This window comes from Manacus vitellinus, unplaced genomic scaffold (genome assembly GCF_001715985.3).
Source record: "Manacus vitellinus isolate BGI_N305 unplaced genomic scaffold, ASM171598v3 scaffold_6_pilon, whole genome shotgun sequence".
Classification (NCBI taxonomy): Eukaryota; Metazoa; Chordata; class Aves; order Passeriformes; family Pipridae; genus Manacus; species Manacus vitellinus.
This window is the reverse complement of record NW_021940750.1, coordinates 4,375,672-4,388,129: the sequence shown is the minus strand read 5'-3', so window position 1 is coordinate 4,388,129 and position 12,458 is coordinate 4,375,672. Positions and strand designations below refer to the sequence as shown.

The following is a 12,458-nucleotide window of genomic DNA, read 5'->3' as shown; positions in this document are numbered from 1 at the left end:
CCACCACCTACAATGAACCATTCAATATGAAATGAGGGCTAGGCTATGGTTCAGCTTCTCCTGAATACTTTCAGTTGTAATAAACCTCTACCAACAAATAGTATTCCGAGCTCAGATGAAGCAAACAAACCATGTGTTAAACAAACAAAAGGCTAGATCTAATCCTCTTCTGAAGACAGCACAGCCTACAGCCACCACAGCAGCACAGCAGGAATATATGAATTCCTGGAAAGTAGGGAAATGCCAAAATTACTATCTGTCACATATCACGTATAGCCTGTATGTTCCTTTATAAAACAAGGATATTTATGTGGTGCTTAGAAGCATATGATGAAAATCTCTCTGTGTAGTGAGACAGCCTGATGTTCTACAGTCACATCAAGCTGTGCTCATTCCCGCACCAGCCAAGCTCTGCGGCTCAAGTGTTAAATTCAAACAGCTCTACCACCATCATCATAGGGGTCGTGAAGCTCTGTGGCAAGTCTGAACCCAATACTGACTTGTTGCAAGTTGGAAACTGTCCTCTGCTGAGCTGTCCCACCATGACAAAGAGAGTGTGTAGGATCAGTTACAGCTCTACTCGTAACCTTAGAGTGCTCCTGTAGCTTCCCTATTCCTAAGGAACCAGTCTTACTTAAACAAGCTGCCTCCAATACCTTTGGCCATTACAGAGAGGAAATGCCTGAGCCCCTTTTTCTCTCCATCCCAGCCAGTTTCAACACGTAGATCTAACAAGTTTGTTTAATCTTTTTCCCCTCCTTTCACCTGAAAGCAGCTGCAGGCCAGGTTGCCTTAAAGCTTATTCTCTAAATAAGTAGCCTGATGCCTTTCCATGAAATCTGGGAGTGAAAAAAAACAAACACTGAGTCAAGGGGGAAGTATCACACGTCTCCAAAATCACAGTACAGGCATGAAACTCAAATCCTACAGGGTTCAAAAGGTGTTAAGTCTGGACTGGGCACACTCAGAGACAGCAGACAGCTTAGGAGCTGAACCCATACATAATTCACTGCAAATTTAGGGCATGCCTGTAATGTTCCACTTTCAAGCCCTAAGCTTTTCAATTTTATCAAAATTCTTACTCCAAAGGAAATTATTTTTTTCTTCCTCAGTACCTCAGTGTGAATAGTACAGATCCATCAATATTACAGTTTCATTGAGGAAGCTTCCCTGAAGTCAGATACATAAAGTTTGGCCAAATTATTTTACAGAAACCACCATTCCCTTTCCTTTCTAGGGTGTCCCTTCCTTGATGTACAAAAAAGACAGAAGATCCTTGCCAGCCTCTCTCTGCGGATGCCTTAAGATTCTCCCATGAACACTACACATATCTCAGTGAATCACATGGTACTCCATCTATTCTGGGTAAAAATACTTAATGCATCTGAATAATAACAAATTAAAAATAAAAAACACTGTAAGTCCTGTACGTTTCAAACCTCACATTTCAGCTCAGCATACTTGTTGCAAGGAAGAGGCCTAGTTTTATTCTGCCTTCCCACAGCTCAGTACAGGTTTGCTGGATGAAGTGATGCAAGGAATGAAACCCCACTAGAAACTAAGAATTTGCACTTGTAAACAAAGACAGTCTATATGTTTACATTGACAGTACAGTGGCGACTGGGAACTACCCTTTCCAAGAAATACATGCTAATGCATGACTACAGTCTGAGTCAAACTACAACATCTTATTTTGATGGAGTACAAGATGTACTTACTCCCACACTTGCAGTTTTATTGGGATTATGACCCCCCAACTCAGAGGCAAAAGCAAACATACTAACTTACCTGTTTATGCAAGCCAGTGTCCAATATCATATTACAAATCCAGCTTTACTGGTGCTTTTAACAAGACACACTAAATGTGAACTCAGGCAACTAAGGAGCTGGCTCCCAGTCTGTGCATCTGCTGTCAGGACAAAGTGAAGAGGAAGCAAGCAAAAATGGCCAGGCCCGAGGCCACCAGATACTACAACTCCAAGCCCAAGGATGATCTCTCTACAGTTTATTAAATCAACTAGGTCTGTAGAGAACTTACACTACAATACAGCTAACAAAAAATGCTGCACCTCAAACACCGTGTTCAGTTTTGGGCCTCCCACCACAAGACAGATATTGAGGTGCTGGAGCGTGTCCAAAGAGTAACAATGGTCTGGAGCAGAAGTCTTAGCAGGAGTGGCTGAGGGAACTGTGGTTGTTTAGCCTGGAGAAAAGGAGGCTTAGAAGGGATCTTATTGCTCTTTACAACTACCTGAAAGGAGGTTGTAGCAAGGGGGAGGTTGGTCTCTTCTCCCAGGTAACAAATGACAGGATAAGAGGAAATAGCCTCAAGTTGTGCCAGGAGAGACTTAGATTGGATATCAGGAAAAATTTCTTCAATGAAAGAGTGGTCAGGCATTGGAACAGGATGTCCAGGGAAGTGACAGAATCACCATCCTGGGAGGTATTTAAAAGGCATGTCGATGTGGCACTTGGGGACATGGTTTAGTGGTGGACTTGGCAGTGCTGGGTGAGCAGTTGGACTTGATGATCTTAGAGGTCTTTTCCAACATAAATGATTTTACAATTTTATGATACTTACTTAATTAACAGAGTAAATGCATCTTTTGATACTCAAAACCTGAAAAACAGGGATCTGGGAACAAAATTGCCTTTTAGTTAAAGACAATTTTTTAACATCTTTACCTCCAGTAACTACCTTAGAGGTCTGTATCCACACACCTCCAAAGGTGCTGGGATCCTGGTTCAGTTCCTCGCTTTTGTACTATTCTTTCTTCTGCTACAGAACACCTGTAGCTCTATGCAGTAAACCTCAGTATTTAAATGGACAGCAATGACATCTAGTGGCTTGTTAAGAATTTGCCTTTCTAAATTTCCAGCCTGGGCATTCATTTTTCGAAAGGAGACAGAACACACTGTTCTCCAAGTTTCAGTTAGCTGCTTCCAACAACACAGATCAACAGCAAGTGCACCTGAAATGCTCTACAAACTCTTTCAACACACACACTCGCCATTGTCTCCCCAAACTCTGAGTATTTCCCCCCATCCCTTGGCTCAAGGCCTAGGAGACGTGATGTAGTAGGCACAAGTTTGCTTTAGGTCTTGCCTGCACAATTTAATTTCTTCAGTGTAGATCTAGCTACAGGTATTTTTTCTGGGTACACAGGGCTGGGGGTCCCAACCACCTTTTTGGTTATGCTGTTCTTTAGCTGCATTAAACTAAATGGTAGAGGTTATTCACACAGACAAGGACAAAGCCCAAGGCCACACCATTTGTAACAGCTGGTATACAGTTCATTCATAGCTAAAAAAACAAAGGACTGAGTCCTAAAATGTAACTATGTTGAAATTACAAGGAGAAAAGATAAAAACGCTATTCTGAAAGCAAAGAGAAAGACCTTGCAGATTAGATTTATGGGAGAACAGTAAGCAGTTCACTTCCCTCCACCACCACATACCCACCTGCCTCCCAAGAAAACAAACCCTCTTACCTTTTTCACCGAGTGACACCGCAAAAATTGTCAAGAAGCACGAGTGGTTATTGAAACTTTTGAAACATTTGACAGTGCAAAGAAAGTTCAGAAGATACCTTTATGTAGCTTCCTGTACTACTGGCACCAGTCATTTAATCACTGCTGCAGTCTTTGCTGGCAGTAACACTCTCCACAACCTTGACAACAAATCACGTAAATGATTTTTCAGTTAACAGTGGTGAGGAAGCATGAGATTTGTGGTATATGCATCTGGTGCGCACTCCTAGAGCCAGAGAAAACCACACATGGGGGTTTCTGAGCCGCCTCTTAATGGAACCACTGAAACAGTGGTTTCTGATAAGCCAAGAAACACACACCACCAGGTGGTAACAAGACTGCCTATCCCATGGCTCCGACAAAGGAAAGAGGATTTCGAAACCTCAGGTCTTCCTACCGTCAGATCTGTTCTTTATTACTCATGTCATTTTACACAGATAAAATTCATTCATTCCAGGTTAGCTCCCAATAAAAGCATAGAAGTTCTTCTGAAGTTCTGAATTGTTACCATAACTCTTAGGTCAGATCCTTGAGGACACCAATTTATACTAACATGAAGACCCATTTCTACAACCCTATGAACAGGGAGATTAGGAGATTGAGAGATAAGCACATTCATATGAAAGAACTGAAAAGGTTTTTCAGAAGACAGTAATTTCTATTGTCTTAATTACAAGACTATGATTTTCTCCTTTTAGAACATTCAATTCTTCTGTCAATTACTACCTTTGTGATTTAGCCCCAAATGGCAAAATTTAATTAAAATTTTATTTTCTTTAAATAAGTAAGGAACTCTTGTTAAATCTCTAAAGAAAATATTTTGTTCCCTCACTCACAAGTAGTGATTGCTATCTTCTGGGAAGAATTTTCCAAATTGGAGCAACAGATAGAAGCAGTGACTTACAGCCATTTTCAGAAAGTATCAAATACTACCAGGAAAGCAAAAGATTTTTTAAGCACAAGGTACTGGTTTTAAAGGGCAAAGCAAAATTTCACACCACAGAACTTTTCCGTAGACTATGACTGAGTGAAACTCTAACTAGATCTCTGTATCAAGTGCAGCTTGAAGAGGACCACTTCAGGATAATACAAACAGGTTGTGTTTCTGCTTGCAGAACATCAGATGAAACCTTATTACTGCATATATCAATTTTGGTTTGGGGTGAAGACAAAACCAAGACCCGCTATACAAAGGCAGTCATAGTAGGAACAGCATGGAGAGAGGGAGAAATGGGTGAACAAGCATTTCCAGAAACAATACCTAGAGAAAATTCAAATGGATAGGCTTGTGCATAAAGCTTGTGAGAAAGAGAATTACACATCTTGAATTGCAGGCAAATTATTTTAGTGTATTATGAGACACTCCTGCTTGAGAATTATACACATTCTTACATCGCCATTGCATAGAAACATGTATTTGTGTAGCATGATGTTTACAAAATACATACGCAAGAGCATTTGTCCTTTCATGTTCCTCCCATGTATGTGGTTATAGATTCTCAGCAAAAAGGAAACAGATGACAATTCCAGCTTTGAAAGTGATAAATGAAGACTACATTGCTTAGTGTCCTTCACTATCTTTCCCTTTAAGCTTGTCTTCACCAAAACAAATACCACACAACAGGGAAGACAAATCATGGGCTATTCCCAATTCCTTCTGGACAGCAAAACACTCCATTAGCTTCCCATTGAGAACCTCAGAAGAACTGCAAGCAGCAAACATCTGCTAAATATATTCCAGGATGTAAGTTAGTTCTAACTATTGCTAAAGTTCTTAAACAGCCATAGCTGTATCTCCCCATTTTTCAGGACTACTTCTCTGTAATCCTGGTAAAAAGACCCCACTACTCTCCTTGGAGTTCCACAGAAGTCACCATATTCCTGCTCCTGGAGGTTATACTGCCACCGCAGAAGTTTCACAAGTTGTGAACAAAACTACTCTCACACACTGACAGCTGCAGATTCGGAAAAACTACAGCCAGCTTTGCATCTCCTCTTCATACTTTTGGGGATCAATAAAAGGTTTGTCAATGGATCGGATCATCAGCTCACCACAGTACACACATTCTGCTGCCACGATATCATCAATGTCAGCTTTGATCTGTTCCCGACTCTGCTGTCCCTTCCCCAGGCTAATGGTATCTGCATCCTTGGGACGATGGTGGCTCTTGGACGGCTGACTGGTAGCTGCCAGCTTCTTCTGAAGATCTTCAAGTTTTGCCTGCTTATAGGCAGGAAGGTTTGGGAAAACTGCTTGGAGGAGACAGTCATAGTGAAACATGTGACCACACAGGAAAAGGTAAAAAGGGCGGTTTAGAAGTGGAAAGTCACAAGCAGCACATTTTTCCTGAGGTTCCACAGACCCATACTTATTTCTCATTTCTTGGATGTCCTCTCGGATCCTCTTGGCACTCTGTGTGGCTTCCTCCATCTCCCTTTTCAGCTCCTCAATGTGTTTGTTGTAGTCCTCCAGCGAGTTACAGATTGCCTCCTTGAAATGGTCAATAGTGACAAAGTCTGGAAAGAATGGCAGCACATCTTCAATCTTCAGCAGGGCACAACTGGACAGGCAGGCCATTGCCTTCTTGACATCCTTCTCTTCCTGAACAACATGCCGAGCGATCTTCAACCACAGTTTCTTTCGGAGTTCTTCATCATCTTCAGGAAGATCTGCACAGGACTTGGCAAGATCAACATCCACCTAGAAGTTGGATAGACAAGGAAACAGAGTTAAGTTTCCCTCTTTGTTTATCCACCATTCAACTTCAAAGCCTGCTGTCCATTATAGGAGGAAATAACAGAAAACTTCTCTTTGCCTAGGACTGCACTACAGGCCTGCTCCTTGTTTACATGTCAAACATCTCTCCTCTCCACTAGTATTCCCCCATGATGATTCGCTTGCTACCCAACAGAGAACAAAGCCCAGCACAAAAAGGGCAAATCCATGTTAGAGTATCTTTGCTGGTCACACATTTCAGCTAAGACATAGCAAGGCCAAGAGAAAAAAATCCAGCATCTCAGCGAAGGTCAGATTAAGCTGACGAAGGCATTCTTCTGTGACAATTTTCACAGCTAGGAACAGGAAGTAATTAGAATCCTTAACAGTAGCTATACAAGTCTTGCATAAAGGCAGATATGTTAAAGGTATTTTATGTCAGAGACTAAGCTTAAGACAGACAGTACTCCCCCTTGTGCTTTCCACGGCCCTACCCTCAGTTATGGCTTTTAACAGTCAGCTGTCTACTTAAAACAATTGTGAAAGCATAGAAGTATGTTAATAGAGACAGGTCTTTCCTCCTAGCCTTAGCTGCACAGCTTCAATCCTGATGAGTCTGTCCAGTTCCTCTCAATGCTCCATTGTTCAAGGTAACTTGAATAAGCTACATTGCTGTATATCATAGCATGCACAGACACACACACACCTGTAAAGCGAGATCCACAGCCTCCTCATATAATTCCATCACTTTGTAAATATGGACACATGCATGGTGGTGCCCATGCTCTGCACACAGGCGCAATGCATACTTCAGGTCATAGTGGATCCTGTTTGGGTTGGTTCCTGCTTGCTCCAGGTATGATAGCAGTGAGTCTGGCCGACATAAAGCGTAAAGAGACAACAGGTAGTTGTGAATGGCTTGCTGGGTTTCCTCCAACTGATAGACACAGAACTCCATATATCTAATGGCTTCATTGATCTGCTGGGTGCTGGCACTCTGGCTATAGTTAACAAGGGCTGGAATGAGGTTCCTGGCATCCAGTCTAGAGCCCATAGAAATCCAAGCATCAACTACCTTCTTGGGAATATGCTGGATGAGAACTGGAGAGAACTTGTAGAACAGCTTCTCGTCTCTGTGCCTGGACAACACATTTAGAGCCTCATCGTACTCATCATGCTGGCAGTGGTGAGCTACTACACGCTCGTAATCCTGCATGATGACTGCAAAGTACACCATGTGCTCTGTGTCACCATGGCTTGCCAACAGCTCATAAATAGATGCCCGATTATTAAAAAGACAGTCTTTGTTTTTAGGACTGCTCAGGAAAGTGCGAAACTTCTCCCGTGTATCTAAGTAGAGATTTCGCTGTGAGGGATCTCCTTCCAATATACCCAGCCAGTTCAGGTACAGCTCTGTCAACCACGTGGTCAGCAGAGTGGTCTGTGTCTTCTCTGAAGGTTTTAGGTTACTTAGCTTCTTAATCAGAAACTCCATCAGGGCCTCTTCTTGCTTGGCTTCAATGAACTTCAGAGCAATTTCCTCAAAGTAGTTCTGGGTCAGTGCGTAACATTTGGCACTGTCTAGATACCTCTTGTTTTGGAAACAGTGCTCTGCCTCCTTTGCCAGTACAATATCTAGACACTCTGGACGGTCCTTACAATACTCTTTAGCTAAATCAAATTTGTTCATATTCATATACATCTTCCACACATCTCTAGATTCCCGTTGGACATGGTAGCGGAACACTACTTTCTCAGTGTGGATCCATATCTGCTGGACTGTGGGATCTTTGATCATGCACGTCAGCAGGCCAAACTTCTCCAGGAAGAGATCTTGGAAAACAACCTGTCCATTCAGAGTGCATACAGCCTTCACCCGGTCAGGCAGCAGCAACAGGAAGTGGAACTGGGTAAGTACAATGGATATTGGCTTGTTCACAGTTATGTCAATATCAGCAGGATAAACCCAGACCCGTTCATCACTCAAAATGGAATCAGGACGACTATAATCCAACGTACCATATAAAACACCATTTCCCATCATCCAGGCAAAGGAGCGTGGGTTGGAGCGCAGTTTTGGAGTGTAAAAGGCTATCTCACTGAATCCCAAGTTGGCTGGAAACTCCCGAAAGCTGGGCAAATGGTCAGCATGCATAGCAAATATGGAGCTGAAGCCTTGCTGCTCTGTTCCTTCAGGCACTTTGCCAACAAACTGGAAGAGTCTCTTCCTAGTGGTTGCGATAATAAAAAATTTCCCTTCTATCCCTCGTTCAATCTCCAAGCAGCAGACTGGGGCAGGTCCTGATTCCTCTTCCAAAGTGTAGACCTGTCGGAAGTACTGGTCAGGGTTAGTGCTGAAGAGGCTTCCTTCGCTGACAGAGATTTCAGCCTCATAGATCTGCCCCTGGGATGTCCCCACCAGGATGGGCCCAGTGTTGGTCTCTGAACCAAGAAATTTGTTCCAGCCCACACTTTCAATCAAGTGTCCTTTCCAGCGAGAGAGTGCCCGCACTTTCTGAACACTTCTGTTCAGGTAAAGGCATTCACTGGTGTTCAGAGCAATCAGGAGATGGGAGCCTGCCAACAGGAGATGGGTATGGGAAGGAGAAGGAGAGAACGAATTAAGACTGTGCCTAAGCAAGCCAAATTCCTGAGGCTTCTAATCCTAACATTTGATAAATTCTAATATCAACATACTTAATCCAACACTTTCCCAGGCATTCACAGGAATGTGGGGGATTTCCATGTTGGATCAGAATGGTAGTCCATATGTTGCAAACTTACATTACTAGTCCCAGATGCTTTAGCAAGAAGGTATTGTGTTTCAATAAGTGTCCTAAGGATAAACAGTTCCCAGAGTTCCCTACTACACCTGGGAGTTGGTGAGAGATACAAGCATCTCCTTCCAAACTTTCATTTAGTTTTTTAAAATCAGTCAAGGCTACAAACTGCAGATGTTTTATGGTCCTTTTTAAAAATCCTTACATAAACCATACAGCACAGAGTGATGGCCAAAAATTTCCTTTTATTGGCTTTAGCAGCCTTGCTTACAACAGCCTAATTGCATGTGTTCATTTTAGAGAGTTCTGAAACACAACACAGACACAACAAGCCAGTGATTTACTACTAGCAAAAGGGCAAATCAGTAAGCAGGGGCCCTGGGCAACAGAGCCTGGCCCAGAAGATTGACCTGTTCTCTTTATATACAGAACAGAAAGCAAACTTCACCAGAGCTTTGTTATGCATGCTGAATTGCACCACTGACCACTGTCTGTAAATATACATGGTCCACTGCCTCACCTGTGTGGTCCAAAAACATCTTGTAGACTCTGGCTTCATCTTTGCGTCCCAGCTCTACCTGATTAGGTTCATCTGGCTTCCCAAGATCAATCCTGCAAAGAGAAACCATGAAAGCGTGCTTCCAACAGAAGGCCATGTACATGTAACTCCTTACCTGTTTTCCATATTTGGCTCATGACTTCTTATCCAGTTTGCAAATATAAGTTCTCTAATAATTTAAGAAAAAAAAAAACCAAACAGGCCGGGGAAAACAAGCAGAAACTTCAGGACTCTGGTAGCATTACCTGAGAATGGTGTCTTTGCCAAGGCTCATACAGAGCTGGTTAGAGGAGACCACTAAGCTGTTAATTTTCTCTGGAGGAGCAAAATCAATCCTTTGCTTGTTAAATATTGGTGTTTCCTTCTCCAGTCGTGCATTCACATAGCCTGGAGAGAGAATGCGAACACTTAAAAACTAAATAAGACAAAACACCGCAACAATAATCCCATACTGCATCAAAATCCAACCTAAAAGACTAGAAGGATCATTGCCTGCTCCGAGTTTTACTGAAAAATGCGTGCTCCATGGAGCATGAACACAGAGAGCAGCACTCATGTAGATATGTATAACAGGAAAGAAAAGTAATAATATGCTTTACTGTCTTGTCACAGAACTGCAGACTTGTCGTAAGTGTTAATTTGAAAGCACATCGAATTGCAGGGGATGCCAGAAAACTGTCACATAAACTGCAAAAAGAGCTGAAAATGAGAGTAGAATCACATAATAATTTGTTTTCCTTGACTGACAGTTTATTTGTTCAAGACAGGTTGGTATTACACAGCACAAAGAGGGCTCTGAGCAGACACTACCATAGAAGCTACCCACTACTTCTGCCCTACAGAGCATAGGCCTAACATTCTCTAAACTGGGACTACCAGCACCACTTTGAAGCACACTCAATACACAACTCAGCAGGACTTTAGGTTGGATAGAGTGTCACTGCTTGGTTATCTACAACTTTGAGAAACAATACCTGCAGTTTAACAAATGCAGGGGACAACTAACTGAAACTGAGAAATATGTTTCAACATCTTCCAAAATTTCCAATCTAACCTTATGGACTGCTTTCAGGAAATTAACTATTGTATCTTTTTCCAAAATAAATTTGCTTAAACTTCAGATTGCCCACAAGTTTTACCAGCCCAAGTTTTATTAAAAATTGCCAGTCTGGTCTGATTTAAGAATAATTAAAATGCTGATTAGGCTGTGCCTTTGCCATTTACCAGTTTCCCCAACTTCCTTCACCAACATCAACTGTCAGCAAACAGGCAGATTTCTCAACTGTAAAGCAGCCATGACTGGAGACAGGTGTTGCAGCAGTCAAGAAGAAAAGCTGAGGCCTTCAAAATTTATTTTCAGTGACCTGGCCTGTCCCAACACTGTTCTGCACAACACCTCTTCAGGCCACTTATTCTTTATCTAACATTACAATACAAAATAACAATTTATGTCAAAACAAACAAGAGGAACATACCTACTTCAGTACTTAGGCTCAGAGTAATTCTGCCAGCATATTTACACTCAATAATATCCACAGCATGACAGAATTCATCAATTCTTACTGCATATATGAACCTCACAACCTGGTTTCCCTGAAGATTCACAGTGGGCAAGACCATATGAAGAAAAAATTTGAAAGAATGTGTCCATGTATTTCCACACTTGTAACTCAAAAATGCCAGCTCTGCACAGCAGCTGGTACTACCATGACAATACCAGAGAGAACAGAATCGTCTCATAACCTATGTTTCCCTGCCACACCCAACAAAATGGTGAATGGTGGTATCTAATAGGGAATGGTTATTGAACCTAATAAAGCTTGAATTTATCATGGAATATTCCTGCCATTTGTTTGCTTTCTCTCACAGGAAAGAAACAACTGACTGGGGATCACACCATCACTTTACATCAATTGGACACCTCCCTGAATAGGACAGTATACCAAAGCTTCACAGATCTTGACAGAAAAGTTTAATAGTGACACAGACTGCTTTCTTGGTAACCTTGCCATCATGTAGTCAGCCTAAAGGAACCACTCGAAAGAAATGAAGTCTTCGGAAACTGCCCCTGAGTTAGGAAACTAACTTCATACAGGTACAGCTGTGCACACATCCATAACACTGTAACAGCTGGCTTCCTCAGAGAGGAGATAAAAGAGGAAGCAAAGTGATGAAATGTTCTCAACCAGCTACCACAGCTCTGAGCGGGGCAGGGCTGAGGTGTGGTTGGTTATAACTTGTGACTACAAAGGCATAGGCCACTTGGTGCACGCGTGTTCGCACCGCACGGCACAGGGGCCGTGCAGACCCTCCCACAGACAGCAGCACCTCAGTTCTGCTAAGGCGCTGCATCACCCCTGTGCTCCACCAGCAATCAGGTGCTCCCTCTGTCAAAGCATTTCACACAGCAAACAACGGAGAAACAAACCGCAGCTGAAAGCTGTGCGACCCACACAGCGATACACCTTTTCCTGGAAGCACTCCCCACAGCCTGACACATCCTATCACCACCCGGAGCTGCCCACTCGCCTCCTCGCTCTCAGCAGGAAGACCCGCACACCGAAGGCCCCGCCGAGTGCAGGAGGACACCTACCGGAGTGCGGGATGCCCACACTGGCGCGGCTCTGCTGCACAGAGGCGGAGCGGTGTAGGGAATCCTCGTACTCGTCCAGGATGGAGGCCATGGCCGACACCGGCCCCGGTTCCAGCCCCGGCTCCGGCCTCGGCGCCCCCCGAGCCGCGCCGGCCGCTCCCCCGCGCTCAGCTGACCCCGTCACGTGGCCGCACCGCGCCTGCGGGCCGGGCCCGGGCGGGAGGGGCCGCTCCCTCCTCAAAATGGCGCTGGAGTCAGTCAGGGCTCTATTCGCATCCTT

The 12,458-nt window shown here is 43.4% G+C and overlaps 1 protein-coding gene across 1 annotated transcript; it reads right to left on the bottom strand.

The window, feature by feature from the left end:
- Window positions 1-3,920: 3,920 nt before the first annotated feature.
- On the bottom strand, window positions 3,921-12,291 carry VPS18 (VPS18 core subunit of CORVET and HOPS complexes). The gene is made up of 5 exons (XM_018082863.2): window positions 12,179-12,291; window positions 9,831-9,972; window positions 9,547-9,638; window positions 6,953-8,823; window positions 3,921-6,231 (listed from the first exon to the last, which is right to left on the bottom strand). Exons 1-5 carry the CDS (start codon window positions 12,267-12,269, stop codon window positions 5,503-5,505), a joined length of 2,925 nt encoding a protein of 974 aa, XP_017938352.1. The 5' UTR covers window positions 12,270-12,291; the 3' UTR covers window positions 3,921-5,502.
- Between the last annotated feature and the right edge of the window lie 167 nt (window positions 12,292-12,458).